We start from the raw sequence: 12,040 nt of genomic DNA on the forward strand, positions 1-12,040 counted from the left end.
ACTATGTTGCAAAGCTACGGTAATCGAAACAGTATTATACTGGCATAAAATGAGACACATAGATCAACAGAACAGAATAGGGTGCCCAGAAATAAATCCATACATATATGGTCAATTAATTTATGACAAAAGAACCAAGAGTTTACAATGGGGACGGGACAATTTCGTCAATCACTGTACACAAAAATAAACTAAAAAATGGAGGAAAGACTTGAATGTAACACCTGAAACTATAAAACTCCTGGAGGAATAGATAGTAAGTTTATTATCACTGTGATGATTTTTTTGGATTTGACACCGAAATTAAAGGTAACAACAGCAAAAATAAACCAGTGGGAGTACATCAAATAAAAAAGTTTCTGTATAGCCAAGTAAATTATCAACAAAATGAAAAACCTACTAAATTGGAGAAAATTTAGTAGGAGAAATTTAGTAGTTTTGCAACTACTCACATGTGATAAGAGGTTAATATCCAAAACATATAAAGAACTCCTACAACTCAATACCAAAACAACAAACACAAAATTTAAAAATGGACAGAAGAACTGCATAGACATTTTTCCACAGAAGACATAAGGATGGCCATCAGACATACAAAAAGATGCTCAACATCACTAATCAGCAGGGAAATGGAAATCAAAACTACAGTGAAATATCACCTCATGCCTGTTAGAATGGCTATTACCAGAAATACAAAAAGTAAGTATTGGTGAAGATATGGAGAAAAGGGAACACTGGTCACTGTTGGTGACATTGTAAATTGGTGCAGCCACTTTGGAAGACAGTATGGATGTCCCTCAAAAAATTAAGAGCTATATGATTGATCAATTCCGCTTTTGGGTATTTATCTGAAGAAAATTTTTAAAAAAGCTAACTTGAAAACCTATATGCACCCTCATCTTTAGCATTATTTACAACAGCCAAGAGATGGAAACAATCTAAGAGTACATCGATGGATGAATGGATAAAGAAAATATGGCACACACACATACACACGAATATTATTCAGCCATAAAAAGAATGAAATGTGCCATTTGTGAAGATATGGATGAACCTTATGGACATTATCCTAAGTGAAATAAATCAGAGGACAAATACCATATTGTGTCACTTACATGCAGAATCTAAAACAACAGGTAACAACAACAAAAAAAACCCCAAACTCATAGATACAAAAACTTATTCTTGGTTGTCAGAGGGCAGGGGGTTAGGGGTGGGTAGAATGTGTGAAGGGGGTCAAAGGGTAGAAACCTATAGATATAAAATAAATCATGGGTCTTAATGAGGGTTTGTGGAAGGGAGCGGGGGCCATGGGCTACATGGGTGACGGGCATTAAGGAGGGCACTTGTTGGGATGAGCACTGGGTGTCGTATATGTGATGAATCACTGGGTTCTACTGAAATCAATGCTACACTATATGTTAACTAATTTGAATCTAAAAATCTTGGAAGGAAAAAAGAAACTCTGACTTAAGGTTTAATAAGTTATTTAAAGTCTCTGAGTTCATAAAAAAAAAAGTCATAGGGATTAATTAATATACAGCATGGTGGTTATGGTTAATAATACTGTATTACATATTTGACAGTAGTTAAAAGTCTTAAAGTTTCTCTTCATAAGGAAAAAATGTAACTGTGTATGGTGACTGATGTTAAATAGACTTAGTTTAGCATGATGATCATTTTGCAATATATACAAATATTGAATCATTAGGTTGTATACTTTAATAGTGTTAATTCTAGCTGAAAAATAACATGGAAATAAAAATCATGGAATTCCTGGTCCCTGTCACCCTTGCAATTGCTGGAAAGTTACTCTAGGGAACATGAATTTGCTCGTACCTTCATCTCTAAAAAAACATGAGCGCAAGGAAGCTGGAAGGTGGTATCTTTACAACACCAAGCACTGCTGATGCCCTTTATTGTTTTATCATGGCCTCAGTGCTATTTGAAAATAGTATTCTAACCATACAGGAGAATTTTTAGATTCTCCAGTCATTCTGCCTCTCCTTTTCTTTCACGCTTCCCATTCTTTGCCTAAATTGGCTCTTTTCATCTGCACTAGACTCTGGGGTGGAATTCAAAGGGAAGAAGATAAAACATCCATCTGTGAACTCCCTTATTCCTCACCGATAGGTCTGATAAAGGGGACATGTAGCCTGACACCAAATCCCTTAGACAATGCATGTGATGGATCATCTCTGTGTGACATTGACCCGGACTATCTTCTGGCTACACAATAATGACTGACCCTCCTTTTACAGGCTGCTTTGCAAAATTTCCATTTCAAAGCTGTGTGAAGCCTTTGGTAAAATGCTAGGCCAGTCGTTCTCACAGTGTGATCCTCAGACCAGCAGCTTCAACAACAGGGGAACAGGAGCAGGAACTTGCTAGAAATGCAAATTCTCAGGCCCCATCCTATACTGAATCACACGCTCTGGGGGCGGGGCCCCGCGTTCTATGTTATAACAGTGCTCCGGGGGATCCTAGGGCAGGTTAAAGTTTGAGAACCACTGTGTAATTCATGTATGTAACTTCTTTGTTGCTCAAATCATCCTCAGCCTGAAGAGGTCTCGAGTAGCCCCAACATATACAACCTGAATGATAAGAGTTTTTTTCTTGAATCAGAGTTTTCTTTTCTTCAAATTGCAATAGTTTAAAATCACATCACATTAATATTTTATCAAGATTCCCTCTCTATAGATCTGCAATCCAAAGAGAAACATGTAGCAAATTCTGTGACAAGTTTTTTAAAAAATCTTTAACACAGGGTATGGACAGGTAGTTCTAAATTACCAACAGCTTCAAACACCTACTTTGGGAATTTTTCAGATGTCGACATAATCTCGAGCTGTGCTGTTTTCAACTTGAAATATAACTGTAAATACACTCTTAGAGGCCACTCTTGCTCCTGGAAATAGTAAACCTGTTTCAGTTTAGAGTCATTGCCTCCACTTACCTCCAACATGGTGCCAGGCACTGTTGTGGAGATCTGGTACTGACATCAAAGTGTTACACTCTAGAGAGGTGCTACTGAATGTAGCCAGACATACACACACACACACACACACACACACACACACACACACACATTTATGCTTGTGAGTATACCCAGCCTTCTCCTTCTTTCAGCCAACTAAAAATAATTCAGTTATCCTCATTTCTTTTTGCATCCGTCACCCTCTGAGTTTTTTACCTTGGTATGGTATGGATGGGGCACTCTTTTTGGGTGAAGAAGTATAAATCAGAGATGGGGTGGGGGTCAAAAGGCAGATGGAAAATACGCAAATTAAACAATCTATTGTGTCAATCTATAATATCACTGGCTAAGGGCATAGTTCTAGCATATAATTTCTCAAGGAATTTCTGTGAACCTCTTTGAACATCTGTGATGGGGCTCATCGAGTCCTATTTCATTTTCTTCTTCCTGGGAACACAGAAAGACTGCGTTTCCCAGCCTGCTTTGAAGTTGGGTTGCAATCACGTGACAAGTTTTGGCCAATGGACTTGGCGAGAGCAATTTCAGGCTTCCAACACGAAGCGTGAAAGAGTGGTGAGGTTCGGTTTTACTCTCCTCCCCCTTTGCAGAAACCCGGAAGTCATGTGTTCCAAATGATGCTACAAGATGGTGGAGCCACCATCAGCCTGGGACCCTGAATGTAAAGAGTAGCGATTCTAGACTATAAACAAAGCACCCTCCCTTGCGTTGTGAGAAAAAGGATGGGTGAGGAAGCAAGATTTGGGGTTTTCTTTAGCCCAATTATCCTTTTCAGAGTGGTGCAAGAGATGCAAGTAAAAATTGGAGACTGTTCTGAAATTACCTTTCGGCTGTTGAATTCTGCTTTTTGTAACACACCATTACACAGAGCCTGGGCACCATGATTCTAGCTTTGTAAGTATTACCAAAATAAAATCTAGCTGTTAAAATAGGGGTATGGGCAAGTGCCTGGAAGCATGGAGGGAAAAGAGAAGAAGCCTGGAAAGGTTAATTGGATGCCTGCTTTCCTAATAACACAAAGGATTGCATAGGTCTGTTTTTTCAGGCTCTTCCCTTTCCGTCCCACCCCCCCACCCCCCAAGCAGAAAGAAAAACAAAACAAAGTAAAGACACCTGGTTAAAAGGGACAAGAAGAGAACACTGGAAATTACCCACGCATGATATATTTGGACAAGCAGCACCATGCCAATTAGCATGGTTATAGAGCTCTCAGACTAAAAGCAATTAAACACTGAAGGTTACTTGGAATCAATACCAAATAGCAAGAAATCAGGGAACCTGATCTAAAAAAAAGTACCTCCATAGGGGATACAATTTAAGGACAGAACTTCCACCTACCTGAGCTGCAGAGCTAGGGCTGGAGGCATAATCTTTGCTCCTATCCTGCCGATGAGGGTCGGGAACACACCTACCAGCTCGACCACGGTGATGTGTCGAAGATCCAGGCCACACTGTGCTTGCTGGAAAAAAAAACCCAACAGGAAAGGCATGAGCAAACTCAAGAAAGAGACTCCCATGTCAAACTACAGACTGACAGAACCAGCACCGTTCTGTTTCGGGAAGTTGATTTGCCTACTCCAATGGTCTTGAAAACAGGTGAGAAATGTTGGTTCAACTAGTGGTTACAAAACCTATAAATACTCTCCTAGAGAAATCATTCAGAAATGGCTTGGCCATAAGATTTTGAAAATGTAAGCAAGATGGCAATCTGCGTATTTCCATGTGGGGTGTGAATTTGCATGAGCCTAACATCCCAGGAAGTATCCAAAACCAGCCCCAGAGAATTCTTGTTTGTATTTTCAAGGAGAGAAGAATACTTCCAGAGTCCCCTTATCTGCCTTGCTCCCCCCACCATCCATGCCCTTGCCCTAAACTCCTCATGCCCAAACACAGAAAGAAAACACACAGTAATAAAAGGTTTCAATCTTCATCTGGTGCCCTAGTTTTTACATCTAGTGACCTGATTTTTATGCCTGCTTCTCATAGGACACCCTTTGATCACTGGATTCTAGAGGTGGAGGGTAGGGGGTGGGGGCTTGCATTCCTGGGTCCCAAGGAACCATAACAATTGGAGAGATGGTTACTGGTGAACCACACCTCCTACAGCACAGGACAGATGGCAGACTGAAAGACACCTGTGGCCTTTCTGAGAAAAAGAACCATCTGCTTGTCCAGGAGGTTTGGCCTAAAGGGCAGGCTTCTGGTTTGGCATCTAAGGGCCTTCATCTGAGGCCCTACAGAGGGACTCTCAGGGAATGGACACTAGTGGATGCAATCTTTGTGCTCTCCCTCTGCCTCATTCCACCTCACTGGGATCTTCCTGAAAGGAGCTTATTCCCTTGTCTGGTAACCTGACTTTTATGGCTGCTGCCGGGGCAAACCTCTATAACACCCAGCTGTGGTGTCTAGTGAGGCTGCCACTAGCAGTCCCACAGGACCAGAGCCAAAGGAGAGAGAGTTCTTAAACAGCCAGCACCCTCAGGGCACAGCAAGAGGTAACAGATCCAGGAGCTCAGTCATTCTGTGGAAGAGGCCTGTGAGTTTATGATCATAGCTGCAGCCTGAAGGGTGGGCTTCCAAATAAATATACCTCTAAGGGCAGACTGTCAACCTTTCCAGAGAACTTGGAGGGCAGGCCCTGTCTCTTCACGTTCTCCCTCTCCCACATTCCAGAGTGACAGCATCTCTTGGAGTAGAGCTCTGTAAGTATGCAGTGCCCCAGTTTTCATGTTGGTGCCCTGATTTTTATCGCTGCTACTCACAGGATGCCCCTTGATGGCCTGGCTCTGGTGGCTGGGAAGGCTGACATTCCTGGGTCCTAGGGAACTGTGACAATCAGACAGTTCTTGGCAGGTTATCGCCCCTAGGGCACTTCACAGACAGTAGACTGAAGTACAACCCCAGGATTTCTATGAAAGAAGCCCATCTGTCTGGGATCTTTGGCTAAAGGGGTAGATTCAGGTTTGGCACACATCTAGAGCCCTAAAGGGATGCTCTAGAACATAGGCCAGTACACACCATCTTTGCGCTCTCATGTGCGCCCCCTCTCTCTCTCTCTTTCTCTCTCTTGGTTCTCTCTGCTATGCCCAGGCAGGGGAACTCCTTGCCCCACTCACTCTATGGATGAAGGCTCACAGCCACTCCTGAACAGAAAGCCTGTTTGGGAAACTTTGGGAGTTGCCATAAGTGAACCCTCCTAGTCTTGCCCAGGCAGGAGCATGAGTCATGGCCCCACCAGCTATGGAGTATGGCTTCTACCCCCGCCTAATAGGGAAGATTGGTAAGAATGCCAGGACACTACATAACCCAGCAACTCCAGAGCTGGGAGGTGGATGGTAAGAGCCGATTGTCCCCAGAACACACACAGTAGCCCTGTTCAGCCATGGAGCTTGAAGCTTGCGTCGGCTTGAGTCAAGACCAAAAATAAAGAGCATTAGTGGCCTCAGAGCTGCTGTTCCCACTGCACCCAAGCAGGGAAACTAGTGCGTAGCCCACTGATTTGTAGCCCCACTTATTGCTGAACACAGTCTTCAGACTGCCCAACCAGGGAACCTTACCGCAGCTTAAGGGATGCTGCATAGCCTAGTTAACAACCCTGCTTAGAGTGGCACTTGAACAGAGAGCGCTGCCCATGGCTTTCCCTGTCTACAGAGCAAAACTGGTAGCCTCACCTGACTGCGATATTCAGTGCACACTCTTTTCTGATTCAGGTCCACAGTGAGCTGTGCAAGCCCTGGGTTCTGTCCTGTTGCCCCACCAGAACAGCGAAGATAACTCCTAGCCCCCCACTACTGCCGAGTATAGTATCTGGTCCTAACTAATAAGCCTGACCAGGGATTCCAGGCAATGGTGAAGTCCATCCTACAGCTTCACTTGGACAGGGAACCAAGCCAGCAGACTTTTCCCAATATTCTCAGCAGTGGCGCACACACCCCACCCCCAACCACTGACCCTAGAACTCGAACAGTTGCCTTGCCCCAAAATAGACCCTAACAACAGGCCCCACCTGCCCAAGGTCATTATCAGCAGACATGTCCAAAAAACCAAAACTGGGCTTATTGCTAAGGAATGGTCTCAGCCACAGCGAACCTGCAAAGTCTGGAAGAGAACACTTACTTAAATGTATAGATCCCAACATAAGAAATTAAGGATTGTGAAGAACCACCAAAGGAAACCAATAAAGGACACCACCAAAGGGAACTAATAAAACTCTAATAACTGATCCTAAGGATATGGAAATCTATGAACTGTCAGAGAATTCAGAATAATTTTCTGAAAGTGTAGTGAACTACAAGAATGCCCAGGACATGATGGCTTCACGGGTGAAGCTTTAAAGAAGAATTAAAACCAATCCTTCTCAGACTCTTCCAAAAAACTGAAAAGGAAGGAATACTTCCAATTTCATTTTATTAGGCCACCATTACTCTGATACCAAAGCCAGAAAAAGATACTACCAGAAAACTACAGACCAACATCCCTGATGAATACAAATGCAAAAATTTTCAATAAAATATTATCAAACTAAATTAAGCAGCACATTGGAAGCATAATTAGGACAGCAATGCATGAACAAGGTAAGAATTCAACAAAGATCAAGCGGGATTTATTCCTGAGATGCAAGAATTTTCAACTTATGTGAATCAACCAATGAAATACATCAGATGAAAAGAAGAAAGTCAATAGATGCAGAAAAATGACTGGATAAAATTTAACATCTGCTCATGATAAAATCTCTTAACAAATTAGGTATAGAATGAATGTACCACAACATAATAAAGCCCAAATCTGATTTCATACCAAATGGTTAAATGTTGAAAGCTTTTTTCCCGATAACAAAGAAAACAAAGGTGCCTGTTCTCACTACTCCTATTCAACTGGTACTGGAAGAACTTACTAGAGCTATCAGGCAATAGAAAGAAAGAAAAGGCATCAGAATTGGAAAGGAAGTAAAATTTTCTCTGTTTGAAGGTGACATGAACTTATATATCAGAAATCCTAAAGACTCCACCAGAAAAATGTTAGATATAATCAATGTAATCAATAAAGTTACAATATAGAAAATTAACTTAGAAAATTCACAGCATTTCCATAAACTAACAATGAATTATCTGAAAAAGAACTAAAACAACCCCATTTACAATAGCATCAAAAACAGTAAAACACATAGGAATAAATAACCAAGGAGGTAAAAGATCTCTACTCAGAACTTATTTTCATCAAGGCAATGATGAAAGAAATAAAACACAATTAAATGTTTAAATGTGCATACTACCAAAAGCCATCTATAGATTCAATGCAATCACTATCAAAATTGCAATGGCATTGTTTTAACAAAAGTAGAAACAAAATCCTAAAACTTCCATAGAATCACAAAAGACCCCAAATATCCAAAGCAATCCTGAGAAAGAGGAACAAAGCAGGAAGTATTAACACTTCTTGATTTCAAGCTATACTACAAAGCAGATGCAGAATCAAAACAGGATGGTTCTGCTATAAAAACAGACATGTAGGGGCGCCTGGGTGGCTCAGTCGGTTGGGTGTCTGACTTCAGCTCAGGTCATGATCTCACAGCTCCTGGGTTTGAGCCCCGCATCAGGCTCTGTGCTGATGGCTCGTGGCCTGGTGCCTGCTTTGGATTCTGTGTCTCCTTCTCTCTCTGCCTCTCCCCTGCTCATACTATCTCTCTCTCTCTCTCTCTCTCTCTCTCTCTCTCTGTCTCTCTCTCTCTCTCTCCCAAAAATAAATAAACCTTAAAAAATTAAAACAAAAATAAAAACAGACATGTAGATCAATGAAACAGACTCAAGTGCCCAGAAGTAAATCCAAGTATATATAGTCAACTAATATTTGACAAGGGATGCAAGAATACTCAATGGAGAAAAGACAGTCTCATCAATAAATGGTGCTGGGGAAAACTGAATATTCATATGTAAAAGAATGAAATTAGACCCTTATCTTATACCACTTGCAAAAATTAACTTGGCATGGATTAAAGACTTAAAGACCTGAAACCATGAAATTCCCAGAAGGAAAATTAAGGAAAAGGCTCCTTGACATGGATCTTGGCATTGACTTTTTGGATATGCACTTAAAGCACAAGCAACAGAATAAAAAACAAGTAGGACTGCGTCAGACTAAAAAGCTTCTGCACAGCAATAGAAACAATAAAAAAAAGGGAAAAGACAATCTACAGACTGGGAAAAATATTTGTAAGCCATATACCTAAGGGGTTACAATCCAACATATATAAAGAACTCCTACAACTCAGTAGCAAAACCAAACCAAACCAAGTCAAAAAACCCACAATCTCATCAAAAATGGGAAATATTTGAATAGAAATTTCTACAGAAAAGACACATGAAAGGTCAAAAAGTACATGAAAAGATGCTCAACCTCAGTAATTATCAGGGAAACTCAAATCCAAACCATAATGAGATATCCTTACTCCTGTTAGAATGCCATAACAAATCCTGGTATGATGTGAAGAAAAGAGAATCCTTGTGCACTGTTGGGAATATAAATTGGTGCAGTCACCATGGAAAATAGTGTGGAGATTACCCCCAAAATTAAAAATAGAACCTCCATATGATACAGCAATTCTACTTCTAGATATTTATCCAAAGAAAACAAAAACACTAACTCGAAAGGTGTCCATTGCAGAATTATTCACAGTAGCCAAGATACAGAAACAACCTCAATGTCCACTGGTGGATGAATGGATAAACAAAATGGGAGATACACAGACAATGAAAGATTATTCGGCCAAAAAGAATGAAACCTTTCCATTTGCAACACCACAAATGGACCCTGAATAATCTAGGGCATTGTCCTAGATAAAACAGAGAAAGACAAATACTGTACAATCTGATTTCTATGTGAAATGCAAAAAAAAAAAAAAAAAAAAAAAAGAATGAAAGAAAGAAAGAAAGAAAGAAAAAAGAAAACTGATAGAAAAATCTATTATCAAATTCAAATTTGTGGTTATCAGGGGTGAGAGTTGGGGGGAGGGGGAATTGGAGAAACGTGGTCAAAAGGTGGAAATTTCCAGTTACAAGATAAATACATGCTAGAGATGTAACCTGCAACATGATAAGTATAGTTAGCACTTGCTGTACGGTATATAATACAGTTGTTGAGAGTAAAACCTAAGCATTCAAATCACAAGGAAAAATTTTTTCTTTTTTTGCTTTCCATTCCATTATATATTTATTTAATTTATACTGAGAGAGTGAGCATGCATGAGCAGGGGAGGGGAGAGAAGGGTGGAGGGAGAGAGGGAGGGAGGGAGAGAGAATGAGAATCTCACGCAGGCTCCACGATCACCACATACCCTGACGCGGGGGTCCATCCCACATCCCTGGGATCATGACCTGAGCTGAAATCAAGAGTCGGGATGCTCTACTGACTGAGCCACTCACCCAACCCTCCATTTGTATTTATTCATGAGCTGATGGAGGCTAACTAAACTTACTGTGGTGGTCATTTCACAATATATGTAAGTCAAACGATTTTGCTGTACACCTTAAACTCATACAAGGATGTAGGTCAATTATATGTAACTATAACTAGGGGAAAAAGATCCAGAGAAAAGAGAATGTGACATTGGCATACAGTGGATTCTCAAGGAGTAAATTAAATTTAAAACACTCAATGAAATGATGGAGATATGTAATTTACCTTATAAGCACTTCAAAGTAATAGTCATAAAGGTGCTTACTGAACTTGGGAGAAGAATGAATGAACACAGTGAGAACTGCAACCCACAGCTAAAAAATAGAATACAATATCAGAGAAGTCACAGTGCTAAAGAATACGCTAAATGAACTGAAAGACACATCAGAGTGGTTCAATAACAGACTAGATGCAGAAGGATCAGGGAGCTCACACACAAAGCAGTGGGACACAATTACAGCAATAAAAACAAAAACGAATGGAAATAGTGAAGATAGCTTAACTGACTTGTGGGACGTCAATTGGAGAAACATTCACCTTGAAGGAGTCCTGGAAGTGAGAAGAGAAACAGAAAGGGGCAGAAAACTTATTGATGAACTAATGGCTAACAACTTCTCTAACCCAAGTAAGGAAGCAGACAACTATCCAGATATAGGAAGCACAGAGAGTCTAAGAGAAACCTGAAGAGACCCACATATCAAGACACAGCATAATTAAAAATTCAAATGTTAAAGTCAAGGAGAGACTCTTAAGGCAGCAAAAGAAAAACATCTTGTTAAGTGCAAGGGAGTCCCCAAGAGCCCCCTTCAAATTTTTCAGCAGAAACTTTTCAGGACAGAGGGAGTGGCAAAACACATTCCAAGTGCTGAAGGAAAAAAAAAAAAAACTTCCAACCAAGAATACTCTACCCAGTAAAAGTTTTCGTGCAGAATTTAAAGAGAGAGAAAGATTTTTACAGACGAACAAAAGTTAAAGAGCTCATCACCACTAAACTAGCCTTAAAAAAACTATTAAAGGGGACTTCTTTGAGTTGAAATGAAAGGGCACTAATTCATAACAAAAAAAAAACATATATAAGACTCACTGGTAAAAATAAATATATAGTAAAGGTAGTGGATTGATCACATAAAGCTAGTATCAAAGTTAAAAGAGTACTAAAAATAACTTTAACTACAATAATTAGTTAAGGGATACATAAGATAAAAAGATGTGCATTATGACATCAAAAACATAAAATGAAGGAAAGAGAGAAGAAATGCAGAGCTTTAGAATGGATTCAAACTTAAGGTCTAATCACCTTAAAATAGACTCTTAAAAGTTATGTGTAAGCCTCATGGTAGCCACAAAGCAAAAACCTATGGTAGAAACATAATATAATGAGGGGCGCCTGGGTGGCTCAGTCGGTTAAGCGGCCCACTTCGGCTCAGGTCGTGATCTCGCAGTCCGTGAGTTCGAGCCCCGCGTCGGGTTCTGTGCTGACAGCTCAGAGCCTGGCGCCTGTTTCAGATTCTGTGTCTCCCTCTCCCTGACCCTCCCCGGTTCATGCTCTGTCTCTCTCTGTCTCAAGAATAAATAAAGGTTAAAAAAATTTTT

The 12,040-nt window shown here is 40.5% G+C and overlaps 1 protein-coding gene across 3 annotated transcripts in view; it reads right to left on the bottom strand.

The window, feature by feature from the left end:
- The window catches only part of SRPX (sushi repeat containing protein X-linked), a 111,763-nt gene that overhangs the window by 11,643 nt on the left and 88,080 nt on the right, over window positions 1–12,040 (bottom strand). For all 3 annotated transcript variants that reach the window (XM_045471729.1, XM_045471731.1, XM_045471730.1), the window contains one exon: window positions 4,334–4,455. In XM_045471729.1, coding sequence (XP_045327685.1) covers window positions 4,334–4,455 — 122 coding nt within the window. The remainder of the gene's footprint in view (window positions 1–4,333; window positions 4,456–12,040) is intronic.

Source organism: Leopardus geoffroyi, chromosome X (assembly GCF_018350155.1).
Source record: "Leopardus geoffroyi isolate Oge1 chromosome X, O.geoffroyi_Oge1_pat1.0, whole genome shotgun sequence".
In the NCBI taxonomy this organism is placed as follows: Eukaryota; Metazoa; Chordata; class Mammalia; order Carnivora; family Felidae; genus Leopardus; species Leopardus geoffroyi.